Source organism: Gavia stellata, chromosome 1, assembly GCF_030936135.1.
Source record: "Gavia stellata isolate bGavSte3 chromosome 1, bGavSte3.hap2, whole genome shotgun sequence".
Classification (NCBI taxonomy): domain Eukaryota; kingdom Metazoa; phylum Chordata; class Aves; order Gaviiformes; family Gaviidae; genus Gavia; species Gavia stellata.
In genome coordinates this window covers 115229292-115241495 of record NC_082594.1, presented here as the reverse complement: position 1 = coordinate 115241495, position 12204 = coordinate 115229292, and the positions used below count along the sequence as shown (strand labels likewise).

At 36.6% G+C, this 12204-nt stretch overlaps 1 protein-coding gene across 1 annotated transcript in view; it reads right to left on the bottom strand.

Annotated features, from left to right (window-relative positions):
* The window catches only part of CADM2 (cell adhesion molecule 2), a gene marked incomplete at its 5' end in the record, with an annotated part of 228658 nt that overhangs the window by 121426 nt on the left and 95028 nt on the right, over positions 1-12204 (bottom strand). Inside the window, one exon of the mRNA XM_059820833.1 lies at positions 1210-1362. Within this exon, the coding sequence (XP_059676816.1) occupies positions 1210-1362 (153 nt within the window). The remainder of the gene's footprint in view (positions 1-1209; positions 1363-12204) is intronic.

Here is a 12204-nt window from a genome sequence, read left to right as displayed (position 1 = left end):
GCAGCTTTCTTGGAAGGTAAGTAGCTGATGTTGGGAAATCTTTATTAAACCCTCCCCCAAAATGAAGATAAAACTAAAAGGACCATGAAAGATCAAGTTACTTTGGTTAATAAATATTGGCTAGATGTTTTTTTGTCTTTGTAACACCTTTCTATGTCTTTCTGCCGTTTAAAAGGTTGAACTGATCTACTCATCTATTGCTTAGATCACGAGATGCCTCTCTACAGAAAAGAAGATTAACCGTAGGCAGTTGTTATTCCAGAATATTCTGCTTTGAGTGGGTATTTTTTGTCCTTAATGGCAAACTTGTGAAGATTTTTGTAAAATAGTCTCACAGGGACTGAAAGGGAGACGTATTTCATATCCTATGCACAAAACCAATTCCCTGGCTGGATTAACGTGAATATTACTGGCGCAGAGAACATCTTACATTAGTCCTATTAAATTCAACTGTCTGCTTGTCTACATATAAAAATAAAACAAAAAGAAAGAGTCAAGTTCAGGGACAGAAAAAGGAGAAAAGAATAAAAATCAATCTCTAAAGTCATATAACCTCTTAGGTACGCAGGTGTGTTTCAATGAACTATAGCAATTTCAGCTGATTGGGCTACTGACATTCATAGAATCATATAAAGCTTCAAGCAGGAACTTTATTTCCTGGGCATCTCTCAAAATCTATTGCTTTTCTATGTGTATCTATAACCTTTGGGGAAAACAGCAGAGCATTTAGAGGATAAAGCATAAAAGAAGCAGCAAACCCAGTGAAAATACGCACTTTATAGACAAAAAAAGAAAGCAGAATGAGCCAAGAAAATGCACAGCTAAGGAAAAATGATAAAGCTCTAAAGTCCATTTTGATTTCATGCTTTCTGATTTTCTCCCCTTTGCCCTACACAATACATTGTTAGGAGATGAACACATGCACCTTCTTCACACTTCTGGTGCTTGGGATGTAGAGGTTATGTCCATTTTATGGAGCACTCATACCGTGGTATTTATGTGCTCCCTAATTCATTATCCTGCCACAGCCCAAATAGTAAGAGGCATGTTATTTTTCAGCACAGCAATGTGAAACAATAAACTTCAGGGAAACAAGATCAGACATTTACACGTATCTTATGCCAAGCTTTAGAAAAGTTCATTTTTATAATTTGCCAAAACCTGAGAAATTTAACACTTGCTTCTTTATGCTCAGCTGTTTATACTTACCGAGAACGGTAAGAAAAGCCTTGGAAGTTTTGACAGGCATAGTAAATAAAGAGCAGGTGTACTGCCCTTCATCTGACAGAGACACATCACTGACACTGATACTCAATTCATGCCATGAAGCTCGGACCAGCTCAATTCTGTTGTCCCTCAGAGCTGAAAAACAAAAATTCATGTTATAAGGTAAGAAACAGCACTTTAACAAAGCATGGTATGTTATACAAGAGGCTCTATGAGGTAGCCTAGCGAAATAACGCTCCAGAATACAGGGATATGGACACAGTTGTTTTTATGCATAGTAGTTTCTTTTCTCTACAGAATAAAGCACAAGAGTTCACCAAGTTTCTGAATAGTGTACTGAATGACTTGTAATGCATATAAACCTAGAAACTAAGGGACTTTAGTTACCTTTGATCTTCCTCTGAAAAAAACCAACATTGACTCTGATTTCCACACCCTAACAGCTTGTTCAGTGCCTAAAATAACTCCTTCCTAAAACCACTTTTTTTTCATATATTTACAAATGTGGGTGCATATTGAAAAATCTGTTTCATCTACTAATAAATTATATTTTCAGTTAAGAAATCTAGCATGTGTAGCTTGCCTATGGTTTTTTCTTACGTCCATTACTACTCATATTGAACTGGAATATCAGATTTCTTGTACGCTGTAAGGGTATTTCTTATTATGAATATATTGAAAGTTCCACTTCTACATGCATATGTAATACATTTAAAAATTTTAGGTAATTAAGTATAGTGGTTTTATTTTTTTGATTATGACTAAAAAGCTGATCTTCTATCAGAAAATCCTCCCTAACAAAATTTTGTTTGCATGAAACCACTGAGGGAAGAGGAGCAAGGAGATTTACTTAAATTCAAAATGCCACTTTAGCTAATGCTTTAAAATTGTGAATATTTTAAAGCCTATATTTAGATTAACCCACATTTTCTATTTAAAAACAGTCAAAACATTCCCAAACATTCAATTTTTCTAGAGTCAGGCTGTTTTGGGAATCTACATATATTAATCAAGTCTTTCCACAGCATAGAAATACTAGTATCAGAAGTAAGTAAACACCATAATTCTCCTAAGCGAACAATACAAAAGCCTATATAACTCAGTAAGTTTTTCTGTATACCTCTATATTCTATACCTCTAGATTCAAATCTTTGACTTGGCAGTATTTGAATCTTCAGTGAGTCTATTTTTATAGTAAGCCTCTGATAGTCAAAAGTAAAATGGGAGAGGTATGCTTTGATTTGTGAGAAGAACCAAGATGTTCAAGTCCCTAATGCTGTTCTCACTCACCTCTTTCTAAAGTCCCCAAAGGCTGTTAGATTTGTTTCTCCTAACATTTATATCTTCCAATGATAAAAATGACCTTTACTGTGGTTCTTTTGCTACTAAATCTAGATGTTTCTGTCCCATTGCAAGGCTCTCCAAGTGCTATTGATGCAGGAAGATTTACACCAAAATAAGCAGCTACAATGAAGACTCAGCAAAAATGTCACTTGGATTTGTTGTCTTCTAAGGCTACCATTCATGTTTCTTTACAACCATCTCAAGCTGAATTTATTGGTTATTTCAGGGTAGACCAGCTAAAGCTTGACTTAGTCTCTGCAGGGTCTGATGGTTGAAAGGTGACAGCTTCAGCAGACCTAACATACAAGCATGCCATGAGCTGCTCCAAGGCATATCAAAGTGACTGAGATTGTGTGTAATGAACACATTCCAAACATAACTGAGACATCTTCTGGCCAGTCACAGCAAAAAAAATAATTACGCAGTATATCGTATAAAATGCATATAATGATGGAAAATAGGTGCAATATTAAAGCAAACAAGCAAGCAAAATGAAAGCCACAAAATGAAAAGCTATGTATATACCAATATGCCGACATAACAGCCAAGGAAAACAAGCTCAAGAAAACAAAAAGTACATAGAAGCAAGCTTCTACCAACCCAGAATAGCAGGCAAAGCTGATGACTGCGGCTTTACTAGCCAAAAGTCCTCACAAGAATGAAGCTGGTGCTATCTTTGAGGAAGTAGATGGAGACTCAGAATTCATTTCTCAGCATTTCAATTCTAGTCAGCAAACTGAGCAGACACAAGAATGGTACTTTATTTCACATTACTGACCTTCAAAAAAAATTATTTTCAAAATGACCACACTGCTTCTGAATGGTTTGATTACCACACCCATATATACATAATTTGGAGAACAGCATAGGAGATTTAAAAAAAAAAAAAAAAAATCAAAAAAACCCCTCAGTACCCCATAATTTGAAATTGCTGATTTTTGCCTCCCCTGAATCAGAAATTATGTAAAAAATAATGCAGTATATCATCTTACATCATATTGTATTTTGTTATAATTTTCAGTTGCCACTGCCTCATGATAAAGATTTATGTAGCTGTTGAAATATTGTACTATGTATGGGGCAATGTGCAGAATTTCATGCACTAAAAAGAACTGTAATGAATTCCACTAGAGCACAAATGGTCTACAGATGATGCCAATAGCACACCATTTTGATCCTACAGGTAGAGAAAAAACCCAATTGAAATACAAACCACCTGCATCGATTACATTCCTCCTGCTCCCCTCCCTCATTTCCTCCCCTCCACACCTTTTTTAACCTTTGTACAACATAAAAACCTCAGCTCAGTCAATTTTCTGGAAAACTGGTAAAAACAACCACTGATCAAGAGCTGAGATCAGATGTTCCCTGTTTCAGCCTGGAGTGACTTTTTATTGAAAGAACAGAAAGAAAGAGTTTTGTAATGGAAATACCAACACAGAGCCTTTGCAAAAAATGCTGCAAATAGCATCGACATAATACTCCTTCACAGGAAAGCTGTTTGTCAGAAGCATTTTTATAAGTGCTAAGTCTAAATGCAATTAATTATCTGTGCCATCAATTTCAAACCTAAAAATCTGTAACCTTTCCTTGTGTACACAGATTTGAAACTAAACCAATGAGAAAACTCTACCGCTAGCGCTTAGACAAGGCTAGCACTTACACGGAGTCTTTTTAGAATCTTATTTTCAAACTTTATTCCTACATCTATGTCTATATCCTTATCTACATCTGTTTAGAAAGACACAAACTCCTGTGAAATTGATACCTGTAATAGATGTCCGAACTGGTTTGTTTCCTTTTTCCGTGTTAGGTATATTTTGCTAAAAGGGTGAAGTTTGATCAGAGACAAAGTGGCTTCCTAACTATCTAGTCCTGGGAACCTTCTGGGAGAGGGTGACTGCTCCTTCAGACAGCAAATGAGCAGTCTGCAGCACTGGAGAAGCCACGAGTACTTCTAGCCAGCTAGCGACCTCCAGGCATGGAGACTGAGTGGATCAGGGTCTTGCGTGCAGTAGAGAGTAAAGCTTTGTCAAGCTTGGCTGATGGAGCAAAGAAGCCCGTGGAGCCTGAACAGAAGCCAGCTACTGAAAGGTATCAACTGACAAGCAAAACCTTGAAGGAGAAGACATACTCCTCAATGAACTGGTGGAAAGGAAGGAGATTTATTTACAATACTCTGTATTCAATCTCTTTCAGCAGATCTGAGTTCTACTTGTTTAAAGAGTGATCTCATTTAGTTTATTATTCTCCGTTTAAAGGACACTAGCTTCAAAAGCTTTCTGTAAGCTTTTTGATTGCTCTTTCTTTGAAGTGAGAATTGCCCCAAACAGGGCAATTTTACCACAAGGTTCGAGCTAACTCGAGGCTGTACCATAGTAGTGTCAATAAAGTACCATAAAGTAAAATACAAAATGTTCTCTCTTGTTTAAGTAACAGCTGAAAAGAAATGTAGAACACCTATGGGGACATTCTGCATGAATTTGGAGTTTGGTACACACTAATAAACATATTTCCTATATACTGAAATGTCCAATGTCCATGCATTGTTCAACACAAGCAGCAGCAGATAATTCTAGCTCCCCACGAAAGTTAACAGGAAATGCCAGGCTTCTCTTTAAAGTGTCTCATATTAAAAGACAGCTGCTGTATTGTACTCAGGTGACAGTATTTATTCCTCCACTTTTTAAGCAGGTTATACTAATAGCTCCATTAATACTCCACGGGTAATTTCAGAGCACTATTTATTAGTTGTATTGTGGTAGTGACTAGACAGCCCACGTGAGCACAGAAAAGACAGCTTTGTCCTTAAAGACTCTACAAGCTCCATCCTCACTTGACTTGCACGATTTCCTAGCCTTGCTCCTACCTCTGCCTGCTCTTTCAGAACCTTCTCCAGAAGCTCTTCTTTTTTTCTATTTCACTTTGTTAGAAGCCCAACAGACCTTTTTGGCCTCTTCCTGAGGATTTTCACCTACAGTCCTGAATCACTACCTTATCAATAGTTTGCATACCTTCATTTTTGCATGATACAGAGATGCTAGAAAAAGGTTAAATAAGCAGAATATGCATTTGATTTACGGGAAATGAACCTATGCCAAAACAGTAACAAAGAATACCACCACTGACGTCTCCTTCATGGATTCTTATGTTGCAAACACTTACAAAAAATATAAAAGGCAACAAGAAACATAATTGTATAGTAAATTCCAATATGCCCTAAGTACATTATTTCGGTTTTCTGTCATTCCCAGACACATATGATGTAGTTAATTTGCAAGGTATGAAATAATTATGCATAAAATACTTGTTCCTAAGCAGACATACTTAATTTATTTTACCTGTCATTCTCTTTTTCCGTGGAAGAGATTTCTTTTCAGAATGTTCTCTGACACAGAAACAAGCAACCTTGATAATTTGCATAGTTTAGATTATTATGAGTAAAAGATACAGTCATGCATTTCAGCTGCATTAATTAGCAATTGTTGAGACTGACAACCATTGCAATAAATTGGTCTCCTTTTTCGCAATCACAAAAAGCTGTAGTTTATTTATTGCACAAATCGTCATATGTAGTCATGTAGTGAAATCTTGCAATAGGAATTATATCAAAGAGAGAAAAGAAACTTAGAAATTCACATTGTCGTGGAAAAAAAAATCCACATTTCATATTGGGCAGAAAAGGCAGTTGGACCTGTTAGATGTAGTAGCCAGAAAGCAGCACCTCTAATCTTATTTCTGTAAAATGACTACATCTTACTAGCATTTGGTGTCATGTATTTAAAGAATGGGTAAAAAACAAACAACAAAAAACCCGAATCCTCCAGAGTAATTTGCAGATGTTTTGACAATACTAACTTGACATATGTTGCTATCCTGGGATTCACTCAACAAAATTTTCTTCCTTACGTTAGAGTTGTTCCCTCTGTCATGGGAATAATGTAACTATTAGTTGGAACCAGAAAGATTTCTGACACTCTCCGGGGTCATACTGAACTCTGAGAAAATTAATACTTATGAAACTGACACAATCCTGCTGATTTTCAGATTCCAACTTGCTGAATGCAGTACGATCATGAAATCTGAAACAGATTTCAAGGGATTTATATTTTGTTTCTGGATATACTTACATATACTTTAGAAGGCCTTTTGCTTTGTTCCTAATGAATTCAATATACCAAGATGCCTGTAGGGATGATCTACAGCACTCACCAATAGCTTTGCATCAAAATTTGTCAGGCCACAGAGCAGCACCACCCAAAGGGAAACAAAAAAGACAGGAAGGGAGTAAATGAAACAAATAAACTATTATTGTTATTCTGTGTCTAGTTTTCTCAGCCTTCATACTCCTTTTCAAAATATTTCAATTTCCTTTAAAAAAATAAAGTAGTCATGCCTCTGTTGTTGTATTAACAGTTTGCCCATTTTCAACAGGTACGCAGTTATTCTAGTGATGCCCTACCTATCTAGTAGGTACTTCCATGGTATCTAAACTAATATTTTAAAACTTCTCAATTTTTTGCACATGGAAAGAAAATCCTTTTTCTTCCTTTTTCATTTCCAGTCATGCAATTTGATTACTGTTGTACAAGGAGGGATACAAGGCTAGGGTGGCAGTGTGGATATTTAGTAATCATATGTATTCTATTTCTATTTCTGCATGTGGTGAGGCCATTTTTATGTCTCATTGGAAATTAACTCCCTAGCCTTGCGTCTGTGACTATCACTTTTGCTCTTACTACTAGCTGGTCATGATTCCAACAGAGTCCAAAAGTCAGAAAGACAGATGATCTCTTAATTAGTCTAGAGTCATGACAGATTTCAGTACTGGGACAGAAATGTTGAAATTGCGTCTACTTTCACAGGTAATGCTAATGTGGAGGGAAGAGCACTTGGTAATACATTAGAAGTTTCTGTGCAACCTATTAGATTGGCTGACGTATGTACTGTTGGAATCCGTTAAAGGTGACATCATTTCTAAGCAAGATTAGCAGAAATAACAAAAACTGAAGGTCACAATATTGTGGACAGATCTTTGGCTAATTGGCGGTGGAACAGTATTCTGGCCAATTTGCATACATGCATACATGATGATTTTTTCCCCCATTAGGAAAGTGATTAGTAACACAGATGAGTTCAAACAGACATTCCAAACAGCATCCTTCTCAGTTTTGTGTCACTCAAATGCTGTGGATACTTCAACTTCACTGAATTTTCCAACCCATTCATGTACTTACTTCATAAACTCAGGGCATCACTGAATTTCATAGAAGCTGCTAAGCAAAGTTTTTGAAATGGAAGAACACCAAAACAATCCCTGGAGATTAGTTTTACTTTCATTCCAGTGCACTTCTATTTCTCTTTGAACCCTTCTAAAGTACTTGGTAATCAAAAGGAAGAAATAACAGGGTCAATAGGAATATACCTTTTCTACCTCTAATCATTTGGTCATCTTCTACTTTATGCTCTAGCTTGCAATCTAATAAGAAAAGACTAGATTGTTTTCAGCTGAGAAATACTGCTGAAATATTTGATTAGCTTATTTAGAGAACAATGTTCAACAGCAAGCTGCTTTCTCCTTTTTATGTTTTTCAGATTTTTTGCACATTGGATAATGCATGTGTCAAGGAGTACAGCAAACTCCCTTCATTAGAAGAGGTGCTGACAGTGTCACTAACAGAGGCGTCTTTCTGCTTGCTTCCTGCCTTGAAAAGGCCAAAGAACTGGGGACTCAGAACCTGTCCGTACAACATTACCTATTATTTATCAGGGTGGGCTGTATTTAAAGAACAGTCTTAGATGCTCATGAGGAAAATCCGAACAGCAAGGTAATTTCTTCAGTGAAACAACAACAATTCTGTTTCCTACAATCTGGATAAACCAAAACCAGTTTAAGGTGACTTACAACGACTTACAATCTTGAACACATCTGCTAAGCGAGGTTTCTCCAGGTGTTGCCAACTGACAAAAGAAGGCCAGGACGATTATATGCCCTTCATGAATGGAATAAATATGGTAAAACCTTCCTGCATGCCAGATTTTCTGCACTGAGCTCCATTTTCTCTCACAATAATTTTCTGTATTCTCTTCAGTTTCTCTCTTTCAGAGCATTCAAGAAACATGGCAATATGCAAAAAGAGAAGAACTTGCCTTTTAGGGTGTTTATAATGCCTATTTCTAGTATTAGAGACAATGCACTTACATTCTGCTTGTCTTTTGAGAATCATAAGGACAACGTTTATTGTCTTAGAAGGCCTGAGGGCTGCCCCGCTTTCACAAAAGAAATTTAAGTTCCAAATCCTTCCAAAACATACAAATTTTGAACTCTGAAGATGCTTTGTTGTTTTATCGTGTTGGAATAATGCTTAACTGTACCTCTAAAAATGAAACAAAAATCACATTAGTCAGGATGAAATGTTGTCTTACAAGGTCTGCTCATCTAGTTCCTTCTGCAATGGGGAATTACAAAGATTTCCTATTATACTAATGCAACTGGACATGTGCCACAGCATGGTAGCCTAGAAAATCTTTAAAAATTATACTTCTCATATATGCAGCTGCAAAAATTAAAATTGCAAAATGATCTGACAAGGTTAGAAATGGACAGAATTAAAATAAATGAGATTCAATAGATAAAAGTAATTGGTAGAAATTATAATCTTATATACCAAGTTGGAGATTGATATTTTGAAAGCAGTAATGCAGGAAAGAAGCCCTGAGGATTACAGAGAAAATTATTTAACTATATGTTCAAATGCAGAACCACTCTAAAAAAATGAAACCTATTCTGGGTTGTACTGATCCTGGCAATTATGGTAAAAGGAAAAAATAATGCTACAATATTCCAAAACTGCATATATCATACTGTGTCATATATTGTAAATTACAGATAGAAACAGGGCCTCAGTTGGGAAGGTAATTTCTGAAGGTCTACTGATGGAATACTACTGTATAAGTAATACTACGAAAATGAAAATAATACAATGGAGAGCTGTAATAACAGCCCACACCTACCTAAGAAAATACTAATAGAAGTTAGAAAAAGAATTTTTTTTTCTATAATTTTGAGGGTAATACTGAAAACACAAAACAGTATGTTTCAGGCTAAATGAGAGTTCATTGTAAGTGAGAAATACCAGATAATGACATTATTGAAGTAGAAGGGATAAATAAATACTAATCCTCTTGCAAACTAAACCATAGGTACACAGATTTCCAAGTTTGTTCTGTGGAGACCAGACCAGGCAATTTTTCCTCATGCTACTGACGTTGATACTAATCACTGTGTTAACAGTACTTAAATGATTGCTGACCAAGGCAGAGTTAAGCTTGTTTAGGTATTAAAAACTGTCTAGCCAAACAACACAGAGCTCTACCAAGACAGTCTATGTATTTTAAAGAACATCAGTTACAGTATACTCACTTTTTCCTCTTCAAGAGACTGCCCTTTACAGTCACTGCTGGTGACCCTCATGCACTGGCTTTAGTCAGCTTTGGATGCAAGGAATCCTAGGGGGTAGGGAACACAGAACAACTCGGCCAAATATTACACTCCTAACGCTGCTGGAAATCCAGTTTCTCCTCAAACCTGCCCATGTGCAATATGTTTTTCATATGTGTCTGCAGCTGGCCATGTTTTGAGGAAGCTGCAGAACTGAATTATACCTGTATTTCTCTAACCTTGTACATGGTGATGTTACTGTTCTGCTCATTCACTAGCTAAACTTAATGATCCCATCATACTGCAAATATTTTTAGTTGCATGAATGACTAATACTCATGGTAGAGTCATGTTTATGATATTGCTTCGTATTTCTTGGAAAGTCACAGTCTTCTAATTTCTAAAGAGTGCCGTTCTGTTCAAACATATTATGTCAGCAGAATTTGGAGAGATTTTCTCATTTATTAATGATCTAAGAGAGATCTCTCTCTAAGTGAGAACAGCTATAAGTGCCCCTGTTCTTTCTGCACTTATTGATCATTCATGTAGATACACAAATTAACGTCATTCTTCTTGTAGCAGATGGCTACTTTGGCTAGACATGCAGTAGGAATACTCATTCGTCCTAACTACATTAAGAAGTCAGACTCTTTAAACTCCTGCTGCAGTCAGTGCAGCAAGATAGCTTCCTCCAGAGGCCAGTTAAGAACAGGTCACTGCCTTGAAAATATTACAGAACCTGAACAAAACAGCAAAGACATCATCAACGATTGATGAGTGTATCTGCAATCAATCTAGCAATTGATTCCAGTACCAATGTACAGTCAAATACTAATGTATATGTCCATACTGAAGATATTACTGGTGTTAGTGATGACTCGCAGATCTCACTATTGAGGGAATTGAAATACGGAACAAAGTATCAGGAGAGATCTGAGATGAGTCTAGTGCAATTCCAGAGAGGATTCTCTGAAAGCTCTTTGGTGGTTTTAACACCTTTTATGATAGAGCCCTTTAAAGTTTTACGATGTCTCTCATATAGCCTAGCAGCAGACAATCTGCCTCTGAACCACAAGTACAGAGATGCTTCCTCTTTTGCAGGATTTGTCTTGGTTTTCCAGATGCAGATGTGCTGTGAAGGAAACTATTACTGAGAAATGGTGATGGAAACAGATAATTAAGGGATTGGAGCATCTCTGCTGAGAGACTTGGGATTGTTTAGCATGAAGAAGCAGCAAATCATGAACTTAATCCAAATTCAAAAGCAAAATTAGGCAGCAGAACTTTCTAGACCTCTAATTTTCTGAGAAACTTGCTCTAACTGGACATAATCAGAGAAGAAAGTTGGACCAGGTGACCTCCAGAGGTCCCTTCCGATGTGTGGTGATCTAATGCTGTAATCTTGTGATTCTAGATGTTTTTGGGGTAAAGAATCTGCATATTGCAAAATTCAGGAATGTCACCAATCCTGAAACACCACCAAAAAAAAAAAACACCTTTGGTGGTTATTCACGAAGATTAATCTTCTTTAGCTTTTCCTAAGCGATTTTCTCCCTCATGGACGCTTCAAATCTGAGTCCCTCAGAAGAGGCTGCCTGTCTCTCCCCTCTATAGTCAATAAAAAAAAAAAAAAGAGAGAAAGAGAAAAATTAGCTTTTCTAGGCTACACCTAGTTTGTGCAAATACACTTCTTGTGCAGCTATATTCCAAGAACGTGGTGACCTCACAAGTGCAGCAATACAATATTTGGAGTCAGGAGTGGTGGCCAGGCATATTCACCAAGTACTATGGAATATCATTTGGAAAAATAAAAAAAATATTTGACATACAATGGCATACTAAGTACTGATAGCTGCACTGAATAAAAACTCCACTATGAATAAATGCATTATTTAACAAACAGGAGATACTGACAGGAATAGATGCGTGGAATCATGCTACCATTGGTAGCATTTATCCCCAATATCTGACATTTTCAGGGCCATTCGCATACACCAGATATATTTGAGTATACCAGAAGAAACTTGTCCATGCTTAACATATATGTCTAGACAAAAACTAGCTGAATGCATTCTGGCTTTTTCATTTAAACTTCTATTGCAGGCGTTTCCTTTTTTAAGAGATGGGGAAAAATATTCTTCTGGTTGTTTCTTTCTGCAGTTCAAATTGTAGCAGTAGGTAAAGGACTGAAG